We start from the raw sequence: 14771 nt of genomic DNA, 5'->3' as shown, positions 1-14771 counted from the left end.
AGGTCACTTTAAATATTTTGTTAAATGTATATTTTTTTTCCTGATGACATATTTTAATTAGGGTTTTTATTGTCTTAGTTTATTATTTGATACTTTATAATTGTTCAACTTTTTTTAATCGTGGCTTTTAGCTCATTTTTGTTGATTAGTTTTGTTAACTTTTTGTTAGCATTGATGGAGTATTATCTCTGGACAGATTATTTTGATAAATTAAATGAAGATTTCAAAAGGACATGAAAATGTCACGAGGGAGCGGTAGTGAGACGTTGAGGAACGGTACTAGGACGCAACGGAGCTCGATACGACGCAGGGGCGGTACACGAGAGGCAAGGAATCTCGCCAAGACGCAAGGAGCTTGCCAAAACGCAAAGGACATGGTACCATGACGCAAGAGAGATTGTCAACACGCAAATTAATGTCACTAAAATTCAAGATTTTAGCTCTACAAGACTCAAAGAAACGGTACTCGGACGCAAGGTGGCTGTATCAAGGCGCAAGGTAGCCGCATCAAGACGCGAGGTAGCCGCATCAAGACGCAAGGTAGCCGCATCAAGACGCAAGGTAGCCGCATCAAGACGCAAGGTAGCCACATCATGACGCAAGGTAGCCGCATCAAGACGCAAGGTGGCCGCATCAAGACGCAAGGTAGCCGCATCAAGACGCAAGGTAGCCGCATCAAGACGCAAGATAACCGCACCAAGACGCAAGGTAGCCGCATCAAGACGCAAGGTAACCGCATGAAGACGCAAAGTAGCCGCATCAAGACGCAAGGAGGCCGCATCAAGACGCAAGGTAGCCACATCAAGACGCAAGATAGCCGCATCAAGACGCAAGGTAGCCGCATCAAGACGCAAGGTAGCCGCATCAAGACGCAAGGTAGCCACATCATGACGCAAGGTAGCCGCATCAAGACGCAAGGTGGCCGCATCAAGACGCAAGGTAGCCGCATCAAGACGCAAGGTAGCCGCATCAAGACGCAAGATAACCGCACCAAGACGCAAGGTAGCCGCATCAAGACGCAAGGTAACCGCATGAAGACGCAAAGTAGCCGCATCAAGACGCAAGGAGGCCGCATCAAGACGCAAGGTAGCCACATCAAGACGCAAGATAGCCGCATCAAGACGCAAGGTAGCCGCATCAAGACGCAAGGTGACAGCATAAAGCTAAAGTGAAGAAGGTCACGAAGAAAGAGGAACACTAAAGAGCAAGGAAGAAACCCGCCAACAGGGCAGGTGAGGCTGAGAATGATGGAGGCAGCAGACTGCCCGAAGGTTAAGTGGTGTCGTAAAGAGGAGAAGGAGGAGGAGGAGGAAGAAGAGGAGGAGGAGGAAAAAGAGGAGGAGCAGCGAGGGAGGAAATTATCAGGAGAAAGAGCCAAACTATTTCGACTATATAGCGCCTAGAAGGGTGGTGGGGGGGGGGGGGGATCAGGATAAGGATTTGAGATGGGACAAGGAAGGGAAGGAATGGTGCCCCACCACATGGACGGTCGGGGATTGAACGCCGACCTGCATGAAGCGAGACAGTCGCTCTACCGTCCAGCCCAAGTGGTTGGACATGGTGAGGGGGAGATGGAGGGGAATGAAGAGGAGGAGGAGGAGGAGGAGGGATAAGTGCCCCCCGCTGGAGCACCAGGCTGGGACGGGTCTCTGTTGACATTCAAAGGTCTTTACTGTCGCCAGAAATGGTAGTTACGAACCCACTCACTTCCTCACACTCAATGTGCCACCTGAGCCGCACCTCACAGTGAGAGTGAGTGAGTGAGTGAGTGGGAGAGAGAGAGAGAGAGAGAGAGAGAGAGAGAGAGAGAGAGAGAGAGAGAGAGAGAGAGAGAGAGAGAGAGAGAGAGAGAGAGAGAGAGAGAGAGAGAGAGAGAGAGTGAGAGAGAGAGAGAGAGAGAGCAGTACCTAAGTAAGCACACGTTAAGGGGCAACTAATGGCTCACATATTCAACTTATTTTTGGTCTCGTGTGAAATGAAGAAACTTTAAGAAAACTTAAGGTAAATATAAAAAATATCGACAGTAATGTGTTTTCTGACTTAACACCAATCATTTCTGCAGCGCCTCTCCTCACCCCCCACCCCCGATACACCCCGTCCCACCCCTCCACCACCCCCCACACCCCGTCTCACCCCCACCACCTCACCACCCCCACACCCAGTCTCAATCACCACCACTACCTTCACCACCACACACACCCTGCCTCAATCACATCTACCATCACTAACTACCCTTACACCCTTTCTCGACCACCTCCAATATTACAATCACAACCCCTCACACTCTGCCTCAACCATACTACCACCACCACTCCCACATCCACACCCTGTTTCAACCATCACTGCCATCAAAGATCAGAGGGTATGCATCCTATAATAACAGTAACGCCACAGGCCTATTAACATACGTCAGAAGTGATTTACCGCACATTCTTGTGAGCACGTCACACAATGTACACACACAGTACCATCACTTTCATGTACAAACTACAGCAGGCCACTTTTCATTCCTCAACGTATATGCCAGAAGCCAGAAACTCAATGTAACATTGTTCCCAGATCTAGACAATCATGGGACAATATACATGGGAGATTTTAATGCTAGACATATTACGCTGGGAGACAGTACTAACAATGATAATGGATGCAAATTTATCAAATATGTTTATGACAACAGATTAACCGTGTATACTACGGATACCCAAACTCATTTATTGGGAGGCAGACTTGATTATGTAATGGGTAGAAACCTTGTGCAGGATAGGATGGAATGTTCGTTGGTAAATCACTTAGTTAGTGATCACTATGCAGTTTCTGCTTCCTATGAGGTACAGTGTGATGTACCTAATAGGCATCAGAGACGGAAAATGAATATTCCATATGGCTTGCATGACCACTTTATTAATTGTATTTCAAAATGGTATCAAGATTACACAATAACGAATGTAGAAGCCTTCTCCAGAGATCTCGTTGATACGATTACTACCTACTATGACACGTGGGTGTGTTGGGGAACAGGTCGTAAGCCTAGCAGAAGTGGGCAACACCTACCACCACCCAAGTGGGTCCTTGACCCCGTATTTATTAAAGAACATGAACGAGTAAAGCAACTTGGAGATACGTACAAACGAACCAAAGCACAAGGTGACTTGCATGCATTTCTAGTTGCAAATAGAGAGATGAGAGACATGAGCAACGTCATACGTAATAAACATTGGGAAGAGTTTCTACAAAGTATAAATGAGCAAACAACACTTGTTGAAGTTTGGGAAAAGATACGTAAAATCTCTAGAAGCAGCCCAACCAAACCGCTGCACCACAGCCCACTAGAACAAGCAAACATCCTCCTTGATCAATGGGCAATAACATCAAGCTACACCTCACTCCCAATTAACATGCAGCACAAACTTGATGACACACGCCCCAACAGACAACGAACCATCAATCTTGCCTGTACAGCTATCGACGTGTCGGACCTTAATGATGTAACTGAATGGGAATTAAATCATGCACTAAAGATGGGAAAATCAACTGCTCCTGGAGAGGATGGTATTACTTACAGTCTACTGAGATTAGTCTCACACGTACCAGGTAATCCATTATTAGTGTTGTACAGAATGAGTTTACGTGAAGGAGTATTACCTGATGCTTGGACAAAGAGTGTCATTGTTCCCATCCCCAAACCACACTCAGATAATTATAGACCCATATCTCTAACATCGTGTGTTTGCAAAGTGCTTGAACGTATTGTTCTTAACCGGCTCATGTATCGTATACAGGGGCACCTGTCACCCCAACTGTTTGGATTTATGCCTGGGCTCAGTACACAACACTGTTTTGCTGAGTACTTCGCACATATTGAAGCTTCCCCTCAAACAGTCTTCATCGACCTAGCAGCAGCTTTTGATACAGCAAACAGAGAAATCATACTGGAACAGCTTGCCGAGCTGGGAATACAAGGAAAATTACTGAAATGGATAAAGGGCTATTTGTCTAATCGAACAGCATATGTTTTGTTTAATGGTGTTAAAAGCACAGAGAGCAAACACTTTGAACTGGGAACTCCACAAGGAGGGGTCCTCAGCCCCTTGTTGTTCAACGTTCTGATGCATAAACTTATTAAAGATCTTCCAACTAATAATGAAGACACTGTCATTTGTTATGCTGATGATATATGTTTACAGGCTGCCACCGAGCCTAGAATGCAAGTTCTGCTCGACGCTTTTGCTACTAGAGCTGAGGAATGTGGCCTCCTTATCTCTGTACAGAAAACTCGTGCCCTCATTCCATGTGGTATTCCACCACCCAATTATCATATAGATGGGCGAGCACTTGAGAACTGCGAGTCTTACAGATACCTTGGTGTCCCCATTAACGACCCTGGGTACCTTTCTTCTCTCAAGAGGAGACTTTGGGAGAGATTAAAGCCCTTGCGGGTCCTTGTTGGTGTCAATCATGGACTCAACGTGAGACTTGCTAAAATGTTTTATGTATCATTTATACGCTCTGTGATTGACTACAATACTCTACATCTCACACTGTATACTGACAAAGAGCTGAAATCTCTTGAAACCTTGCAAAATGAAGCTATGCGTCTCATCCTTGGGGCTCCAAAGTCCACGAGAATAGTTAATATGAGAGCAGAGTTAAAATTACCTACCATAAGTGAGAGAATTTTGTCTATTAGCACAGTTTTCGGCGTGAAGGCATTGAGTAGATCTAGACAACACATGAAGTTTCAAGCTAAACTTTCTAATATGCTGCACTCACCTGAGGTCTATAGAAGAAGAACGAAATCTGATTATGTATATTGGTTCTACAAGGTAGCCAACTCCATCAAAATATTAAATATGTACCCAACTCAACTAATGATTAATCAGCCAACTACTCCATGGGATAACTGGGATCTATCAGTTGATTTTGTAAATGCGCCCAAGAAAGATAGTGTGCACACCACATTATTAAAACAGTTAACACTGAAAAGCATCACTGAAAGTACTCAGAGTATGGGTAACGATGTTTATCAGTGCTATACCGACGGCTCTGTAGAAGAAGGTGGACGATGTACCGGATGTGCATGTAACATATTTGAACAATCTTCTCTCGTACATACAGCAATGAAGCGCGTCAATGACTGGGCAAGTACAACTCAAACCGAACTTGCAGGCATATACCTTGCCACTGAATTTTTAAAAGACAAAGGCAGTGGACTTATATACTGTGACTCGCAGAATGCACTCCTGGCACTGAATGCACATAGTAGTGACACCCAGAAAATAGTCAGTGATATTCGAATGAATGTTTTAGCTGCTAAAGAAAACAGATTTGAGATTAAATTCCTATGGATACCATCACATGTTGGCATCTCAAGGCATGACACTGTTGATATGCTTGCTAAGACAGCCTGCAGAAAACCAGTGGTAGAAATTGATATGGGTGTTTCATTAGCAGTGACAAAGAGAATACTTAAACAAATATCTAATGAAAATCTCACCGACCTAACAAATTCACAAAGACCTGAAAGTTGTAGCATTAAATATTATGATAGATATCGTGAGGAGACATTCACATATGGGACTAATAGAACAAGAACCCGGCAATGTGATGTTATAGTGGCCAGAATACGCCTGGGATATAGACGTATCTGGCAGCTTTCTCAAAACCCAAATGTCGAGTACACAATGTGTCAACTTTGTGAAAGAGAAAACATGCACTCTCTTGAACATTATATTGTAGAATGTCCCATACTGACTGACTTTCGTCCTCCTGGGCTAAGGTATGCTGAACTCTGTAGTTACTATATGAGTACTGGAACACTTGATGATATATTGGACTTGTATCCAAGATTGACCATGTAATATATCACTTATTCAATGTTATATTCAATATATCATTTATTCAATGTTATATGATGTAACTATATAACCTGAGCTTGTAAAAGCACCTTCATCACCTTCAGTGATTAAGTGCTTAATTGCACACTAGTTTCTTTATCAGCTATCTCACCCTGTCAGAGTAAATGAGACAGATGTATGTGAATGCATGTGTGTGTATATGTATGTATATGTATGGGTATAAAGTATATATGGAAGCTGATCAGAATTACATTTCACCTTTGTGAATGTACATTAATGACACTGTAAAAGTCACATCAAACACTTTATGTAGGGCATACGTAAATCTGTGTATCTATGTATTTACGTATGTAGGTTAGCTTAGCATTTTAAAAGCACCGAATCACCTTCTGTGGTTGAGTGTTCAATAAACCCTTGAACTCTATGTTTAACATTTCTCTAACCCTGTCCATGGAGGACAGAAGAAAATGTATATATGCTGGTTAGCATTGTAAATGTGTGGCCACGTTTGTGGTAGAAAATAATAAAAAAAAAAAAAAAAAAAAAAAAAAAAAATGCCATCTGTAAACCCTATCTCAACCCTTTCCCCCCTCACAACCCTCTATCTTAACCATCATCCCCACCATCACCACCACCACACCTTATCTCAACCACCACCACCACCACCACACCTTATCTCTACTATCACCAGTACCACCATTCCCAGCAGACGGTACACAGGTCGCCGACAACCCCCCCCCCCCTCCTTCCACTTCTTCCGGAAAAGCGCTATAAGAACTTTCTTGTGTTGAAAGAACTCATTTTCAAAAAAGGCATTTTTTTAAATAGTTTATTTTACCGTGTATTGCATCATTTTCAGAAATATATATTTAATTTAGGGCTGCAGGGCCGTTGTTTGTGTACAAATGTTGATAAATATGACTTTAGTATCAATATCACTAATAATATCACTGATATAAGCATTCACACTAGAGAATGGCTGTAGTTTTTCACCTGATACTTATGTTGACCTAATAAATAGGTACGTGGTACTTAACTGTTGGGAGCTGGAGAGAGAGAGAGAGAGAGAGAGAGAGAGAGAGAGAGAGAGAGAGAGAGAGAGAGAGAGAGAGAGAGAGAGAGAGAGAGAGAGAGAGAGAGAGAGAGAGAGAGAGAGAGAGAGAGAGAGAGAGAGAGAGACAGACAGACAGACAGACAGACAGACAGACAGACAGTCAGTTCAGAGTGTGGAACAGCAGGACGGGAGAACACAAAATTGGAAACATTGAAACAGAAGAGTCACAGAGATGTCAAAAGAAACTTGTTCAGCCCAAGACTCGTACATAAGTGGAGCGAAGTAGACGCGCATATTGTCGAAGTCGATTCAATCCACAGCTTTAATTTTAAATATAAATAATATAAGAAAAACGAGTGAAAAGAGTCACTGAATTACTTAAACAGCGGTGCTGAAGAGCATTTGCTCGACGCACAACTAAGCTAGTACACACGTACACAAATACAAACACACACAAGTCCACAAAAACACACACACACAACATATTCTCAGTCCATCAGTACTCCTCAACTAATAATACAAAAAATCTGCTTCAGTCCATTAGTTTACTGAACGAGAAGTTAAGCGGCTGACAGGAATATACACCAGAAGGCGCCATTCGATGGTCCGCGCTGCCTTGACACGAGTCACGCCCACAACGTGCTTTTGTTTGTAAACAGACAGTGCGCGCCCAATTTCCGAATATGCCCCTGTCCATTAGTCTCTGTTAAGAACCGCCCAGGGACTACGTACGCTGTTTATTTTGTAAGGAATTTGTCGTGTGTTTAGAGAAAAGATGGCATTTAAAAATAGCTTTCAGTCAGCATAAAATGCAAATTGAACAGCTGTGGAGTGCCATAGACTTGATATTATCATCTTGTGTGTTTTGGTTTCATGAGGGGACGAGAATAATCCCACAATGTACATTTTTTTCAAGAATTTCTCCTCGTTATGGTGCGCGCGCACACACACACACACACACACACACACACACACACACACACACACACACACACACACACACACACACACACACACACACACACACACACACACACACACACACACACACACACACACACACACACACACACACACACACTCTAATGCGGAGAGCCAGAACAAATGGGGAACAGTGACATACTGCAAATTTAACTAGACACTCATGAGGTTGCTTGGATAAGGGCTGTTTGACTTTAGGAAAGATAAATGCAACGTTATAAAGATTAAAAAAGTTATATGAAGACATACACCTGTACTGAATGAAGAAGACATAGATTCTTGCCTTAAAGAAGGAGATTAAACACATGGGAGTATATATAATAGTGTCTAATACCAAAGGTACACATTAGCAAATAAATGTTAACAGCATAAGCCAAATTGGGAAGCATCTGTAGAGTTTTTATGAACTTGGATAGAGACGCATTCTGAGGGCTGTATGCACCATATGTACGTATGCAGCACCTCCATGGACCCCCACCTAAGAATGTATAGAACTGAATTGGGAAAAGTTCAAATATAAGCAAAAATGAACTGACCTACAAAGAAAACTCAAGGGACTGGATGTCTGCTGGGGCTAATTCCCGCGCAGGTCTCGTTCCTGCCCTGCGCGCACTTCTACGCGAGCTGGTTCCTGTGCAGAATTACCTCCTGTACACGGCTCGCTCCTGTTAACCTGCGAGTCTCCACGGCCGCCTGACCATAACTTGGGTTTAATGCCACTTTGCCCAGTCATCAGCGGCGGTAGTAGACGTCATTCGATATAATGCGGCTTACCGACCCGTGTTTAAGACCCCGGGAGGCCGGTAATGGTCTTACCATGAGACTGGCGTAATAGGAAAAAAAAAAAAGCCCTCGGACGAGTCAAAGCCGGTCATGGCGCAGGACGACCTTGGTAATCACACCACGGTGTCTGAAACCTTTCTCGGACTCGGGAGTAAGAAGTTGGGATTGCTTAAACCGGTGATCTGCCATTGGTGGATATATAGGATTAGAGTTAAGAGTTTGAGGCGAGAATGGTTTGTGAATCTTAACATATGTAAGCAGCCCTCGATTTGTCACCCCGTAAAATGTACAACTGTTTGGTCCAACCGGAGACGTGGACGAACCCAAGCAACCCACCTAACTTTTAGACAGCAATGACCAGAAAACGTCAATATTACGGCGATAGAAATTGTTGCTAATTTGTCACATTTGTTAATAATGGATTGGTCTTTTCCGTTAAAACCGTGATGTGTTAGGTGAGAGGACAACCTGATAACACATTTTCAGACACATCACTGATGTCTGGGTCAGAGGAGGTGGGACTCACGGACGGTGGGTGGGGGGAGGTTCAGACTCTCAGGTAGTCAAACTCACAGGTGTAGGGGTTCAGATTCACAGGGGCAATCAGAATAAGAGGAGGTTAGATTTACAGAGGGTATCGGACTCATAGAAGGGGGGGAGGGGGAGGATGACTCAGAGGGAGGATCAGACTCTCCGGGTGTCAGCCTTACTTGAGTTAGACTCACGGGAGTCTGGCTAACAGGACGACGACACAAAAAGAAATATATCCTAAAAAATATAATGTTATTTGACCCCGGAGAAGACCGCGGGGGACTCCGGCGGTCCTGTACAAACCAACGTGCTCAAGCGGTGTTACTGGGACCCAAGGTGGCGACCCAAGGTGGCGACCCAAGGTGGCTACCCAAGGTCTGGTGTAATATCAACCCGCAGGTCTCTCTCTGATTCTTGAAGAATTTCATCTCCATTTCTTATGTGTGTGTGTACTCACCTATTTGTGTTTGCGGGGGTTGAGCTTTGGCTCTTTGGTCTCGCCTCTCAACTGTCAATCAACTGGTGTACAGATTCCTGAGCCTACTGGGCTCTATCATATCTACATTTGAAACTGTGTATGGGGTCAGCCTCCACCACATCACTGCCTAATGCATTCCATCCGTTAGCTACTCTGACACTGAAAAAAGTTCCTTCTAACGTCCCTGTGGCTCATGTGGGTACTAAGTTTCCATCTGTGTCCCCTTGTTCGCGTACCACCAGTGTTGAATAGTTTATCCTTGTTTACTCGGTCGATTCCCCTGAGGATTTTGTAGGTTGTGATCATGTCACCCTCTTCTGTCTTCCAGTGTCGTAAGGTGCATTTCCCGCAGCCTTTCCTCGTAACTCATACTCTTAGTTCTGAGACTAGCCTAGTGGCATACCTTTGGACTTTTTCCAGCTTCGTCTTGTGCTTGACAAGGTACGGGCTCCATGCTGGGGCCGCATACTCCAGGATTGGTCTTACATATGTGGTGTACAAGATTGTGTGTGTGTGTGTGTGTGTGTGTGTGTGTGTGTGTGTGTGTGTGTGTGTGTGTGTGTGTGTGTGTGTGTGTGTGTGTGTTTGTGTGTGTGTGTGTGTGTGTGTGTGTGTGTGTGTGTGTGTGTGTGTGTGTGTGTGTGTGTGTGTGTGTGTGTGTGTGTGTGTGTGTGTGTGTGTGTGTGTGTGTGTGTGTGTGTGTGCTTGTGCGTCTGTTTCATAGACACACACATGTAACAAGAATAAGGCAGGAGAGGGAAGGATGGGCAGACTGCATATTTCTGGACAGCCAAAAACACTTTGACGCAGTACCGCACAGGAGACTGCTATTCAAACTTGAGAGACAGGCGGGAGTAAGCGGAAAGCCCCAGCTTAGGTAAAGAATTTCTTAACAGGCAGGAGAGAGAGAGTAACAGTCAGGGGCCAGAATTCAGACTGGCGAACGTAACGAGGGGAGTGCCTCAAGGATCGATGTTGGGACCAGTTCCATTTCTAATATACTTGAATGATATGTCTACAGGAGTCGAGTCCTATATGTCGATGTCAAATTTCGATAGATATGATAGCAACATATAAAATACTTAGGGGGATTGACAGAGTGGAAATAGACGAAATGTTTAAACGGAATACCATCAGAACAAGGGGACATGGGTGGAACCTGGAAACTCAGATGAGTCACAGAGATGTTCGGAAGTTTTCCTTTAGCGTGAGAGTAGTGGAGGTATGGAATAAACTAAAGGAGCAGGTTGTGGAAGCAAACACTATTCTTACCTTTAAAACTAGGTATGATAGGGAAGAAAGACGGGAGTCATTGCTTTAAACCAGCGGTCACCAACCTTTCGGAGCTCACGGATCATTAAATTCATAATTTTAAATCCCGCGGACCACTAATGTGAATCCCGAGGTTTACCAAACAAGAAGTTATAGTTATTAAAGTCAAACTATTTCATGCCATTAAATATAACAGTTAAAGAAAGTAGACAGTTGCATACAATACATAAATACAATTGTCTCGCGGACCACCGGTTGGCGACCGCTCTTTTAAATAACCGGCGGCAAGAAAGGCGGGATCCAAGAGCCAACGCTCGATCCTGTAGGCACAAATAGGTGAGTACAAATAGGTGAGTACAAGCACACACACACACACACACACACACACACACACACACACACACACACACACACACACACACACACACACACACACACACACACACACACACACACACACACACACACACACACAGCCGTTCCTTCAGCCGCTCTTCATATCCCAGAGCTACGAGGGATGGGATATGAAGAGCGGCTGAAGGAACTGAACCTTACGACACTAGAGAAAAGAAGGGAGAGAGGAGATATGATAGGGACATATAAAATACTCAGGGGAATTGACAAAGTGGAAATAGATGAAATGTTCACACGTAATAATAACAGAACGAGGGGACATGGGTGGAAACTGGAAACTCAGATGAGTCACAGAGATGTTAGGAAGTTTTCTTTTAGCGTGAGAGTAGTAGAAAAATGGAATGCACTTGGGGAACAGGTTGTGGAAGCAAATACTATTCATACTTTTAAAACTAGGTATGATAGGGAAATGGGACAGGAGTCATTGCTGTAAACAACCGATAGCTAGAAAGGCGGGATCCAAGAGTCAATGCTCGATCCTGCAAGCACATATAGGTGAGTACATATAGGTGAGTACACACACACACACACACACACACACACACACACACACACACACACACACACACACACACACACACACACACACACACACACACACACACACACACACACACACACACACACACATACACACACACACACATACACTGGATTGCAAGAAAGCGTTTGACACTGTCCTCACAGACGAGTCCCATGCAATCTCGAGAAAGCACAGGCTGGTGTATCGGGAAGGTACTAAGGTGAGTGAGGGAGTACTTCTCATGAGGAAGGCAGAGAGTCATAGTAAGACACACTATCAGAACGATTTCCTAAAGTTCTAGGGCCCCATCCTGTTCCTAATCTTGTAAAGAAGTAAACTCATTCTTATCGATGTTTGTTGACGATGCTAATGAAGTGAATCAGAACCACGGAAGCCAACAATACATTACAAGATGAATTAGACAATCTCCAGATATAGTCTGAGAAATGGGTACTAGACTTGAACTCAGACAAATGTAAGGTTATGAGAACAGGGGTTGGAGCAAGAAGACCTCACATTCAGTATAGGATGGAAGGAAGGCAACTTGCAACTTCTGAGAACAACAACTTAGGAGTAGACATAACTGAAGATCTAACACCAGAGGTTATCTTGAGATTATCTTGATATGATTTCTGGGCTTAGCGTCCCCGCGGCCCGGTCCTCGACCAGGCCTCCGTTTTGTTACACCCCCCCCCAGGAAGCAGCCCTTAGCAGCAGTCTAACTCCCAGGTACTTATTTACTCCTAGGTGAACAGGCGCATCAGGTTGAAAGAAACATTCTATCATTTGTTTCCGTCTCCACAGGGGATCGAACCCGGAACCTCAGGATTACGAATCCGAAGCGCTGTCCACTCAGCTGTCAGGCGCCACAGGCACACATCAGCAGAATAATAACGGCAGCAATTGCCATACTGGTAAACGTCCGCTTTATCCATCAGCAACTTGGAGAAAGATCCCTTCCAAGCGCTGTACACATCCATTATGACACCTACGATTGAGTATACTGCCCCGGCATGGAACCCCCTACCTAAAGAAACACAAAACTAGAAAAAGTCCAAAAATATGCATCAAGTCTCGCTCCTGGGGCCAAGAGGACTGAGCTATGAAGAAAGACTTGAGGGAACTGGACCTCGATCACTACGCTGGAAGAAAGGAGGAATAGGGAGACATGATAACAACGTATAAGATATTAAAGTGGTTTGAAAAGTAGATATAGAAGTAAATTAAGGAAGTAGAGCGTATATATAGTAGAGCGAGATGAATTAATTGAAAACTGGAAAGAGATATTGGGTCACAGAGAAGCAGAAAGAACCTTAACAGTCTGAGAGTTGTAAATAAGTACAGAGAACTGGGCGAAGAAGTTGCTGAAGACAATTCGATTCACAGTTTTTATGTGAATATGAAGATAAAAACGGGTGAAAAGTGTCACTGTATTGAGTTAATGATGATCGAAAGGCGGGGCTTAAGAGAAGATGTTCGACCCTGCAAACACAACTAGGTGAGTACATAGCTCCCTCAACTAGCTCTCTCTCTCTCTCTCTCTCTCTCTCTCTCTCTCTCTCTCTCTCTCTCTCTCTCTCTCTCTCTCTCTCTCTCTCTCTCTCTCTCTCTCTCTCTCTCTCTCTCTCTCTCTCTCTCTCTCTCTCTCTCTTTTTCTCCCTCTCTCTCTCTCTCCCCCCCTCAGTCCCCCCTCCCTCTCCCTCTCCCTCCCCCTCACTCCCCCCTCCCTCTCCCTCTCCCTCTCCCTCTCCCTCTCCCCCCTCCCTCTCCCTCTCCCTCTCCCTCTCCCTCTCCCTCTCCCTCTCCCTCACTCCCCTCTCCCTCTCCTACTGACCAAAACATAACACCTATAATATTCCCGTCGCACATCAAGTATCATAATAACTACCATCCGCTAGAGGGCGGTGTTGCTACTACCTGTCACAGGCGCGCAGCGTATGAGGGACTAAACGCAGTATTATAAGTGCAATTACGTCATCATATATCATAGTCCAGGGTCAGGATTCATCAAGCATTTACGCATTCACTTACGAAACCTGTGCATCTTTCAGCAATACTGGCGGGCCTTGTTAACATTTGTTAAAGCGTTTACGAGCTTGGAAACCTTCACAACCCGAGGTTATTATTGTTATAAACAACCTCGTAGTACTACGGCGCCCATAAACTGTTTAATAAATGTAAACAATGACGCCATGATTGAGGACCTCACAAGCAGCTGTGGTTCTGAAGGGCGAGAATGCTTCACAAACACTATAAACAAACACCCATTGCTTGTTCGTAAACAAGTGTACACAAAAGGAAACTTAAGTTCCCAAAAGATCCATTAGGATCACTGAAAGAACTTTTTAAGTGTCAAAAAGTTAAATAAATAAAACAAGTAGGCAGCGAAATGGCGGAGGGTTAACACACATTCATATGTAGATGGGAGTGAATCCAAATATTTCAAGGGACCTTTACACAGGGCGAGTGAGAATTGAGAGGCGGGGCCCAATAAATGAAGCTCAACCCCCCGCTAGCGTTGCTAGTCGAGTTTAAGTAGGAAAATGCATTCACACAATTTTTTTAATAATAATAATAATAATAATAATAATAATAATAATAATAATAATAATAATAATAATAATAATAAAAGTGGGCATGTGTAAATTATTAATGGAAATTCTGCTGTCCTGTATTGAAATGCGAAAATCTGCACTTCTGTAATTTGAGACGACGAGCGACGAAGAAAAATATATTAGGAGGGAGTTGCAGAGCTGATTTGCATACTCTTGCTATGGTCAGTGTCTGTGGTTAAGGTGTGTGGGGTGAAAGGTGACCGGGCGAGGGGTGAGGGGGGGGGATGGGGGCAGAGTGACGCTGGTCAAATACTGGTCACCATGC

General features: G+C 44.2%; 2 protein-coding genes across 2 annotated transcripts in view; both read left to right on the top strand.

Moving 5' to 3' along the window:
• Positions 1 to 593: 593 nt before the first annotated feature.
• On the top strand, positions 594 to 1172 carry LOC138367508 (polysialic acid O-acetyltransferase-like). Its single transcript, XM_069329186.1, has one exon. The coding sequence runs from the start codon at positions 594 to 596 to the stop codon at positions 1170 to 1172; it is 579 nt and encodes a 192-aa protein (XP_069185287.1).
• Positions 1173 to 1247: 75 nt separating this feature from the next.
• Positions 1248 to 14771, top strand: part of LOC123751997 (PE-PGRS family protein PE_PGRS33-like) — a 28866-nt gene continuing 15342 nt past the window's right edge. The window contains exon 1 of the mRNA XM_069329185.1: positions 1248 to 1345. Within this exon, the coding sequence (XP_069185286.1) occupies positions 1248 to 1345 (98 nt within the window). The remainder of the gene's footprint in view (positions 1346 to 14771) is intronic.

Source organism: Procambarus clarkii, chromosome 22, assembly GCF_040958095.1.
Source record: "Procambarus clarkii isolate CNS0578487 chromosome 22, FALCON_Pclarkii_2.0, whole genome shotgun sequence".
NCBI classification, from domain to species: Eukaryota; Metazoa; Arthropoda; class Malacostraca; order Decapoda; family Cambaridae; genus Procambarus; species Procambarus clarkii.
This window is presented reverse-complemented; position numbering and strand designations above follow the sequence as displayed.

Excerpts from the sequence above, each read along its gene's own strand:
- LOC138367508 (XM_069329186.1), top strand. The coding sequence starts at position 594 with ATGACGCAAGGTAGCCGCATCAAGACGCAAGGTGGCCGCATCAAGACG.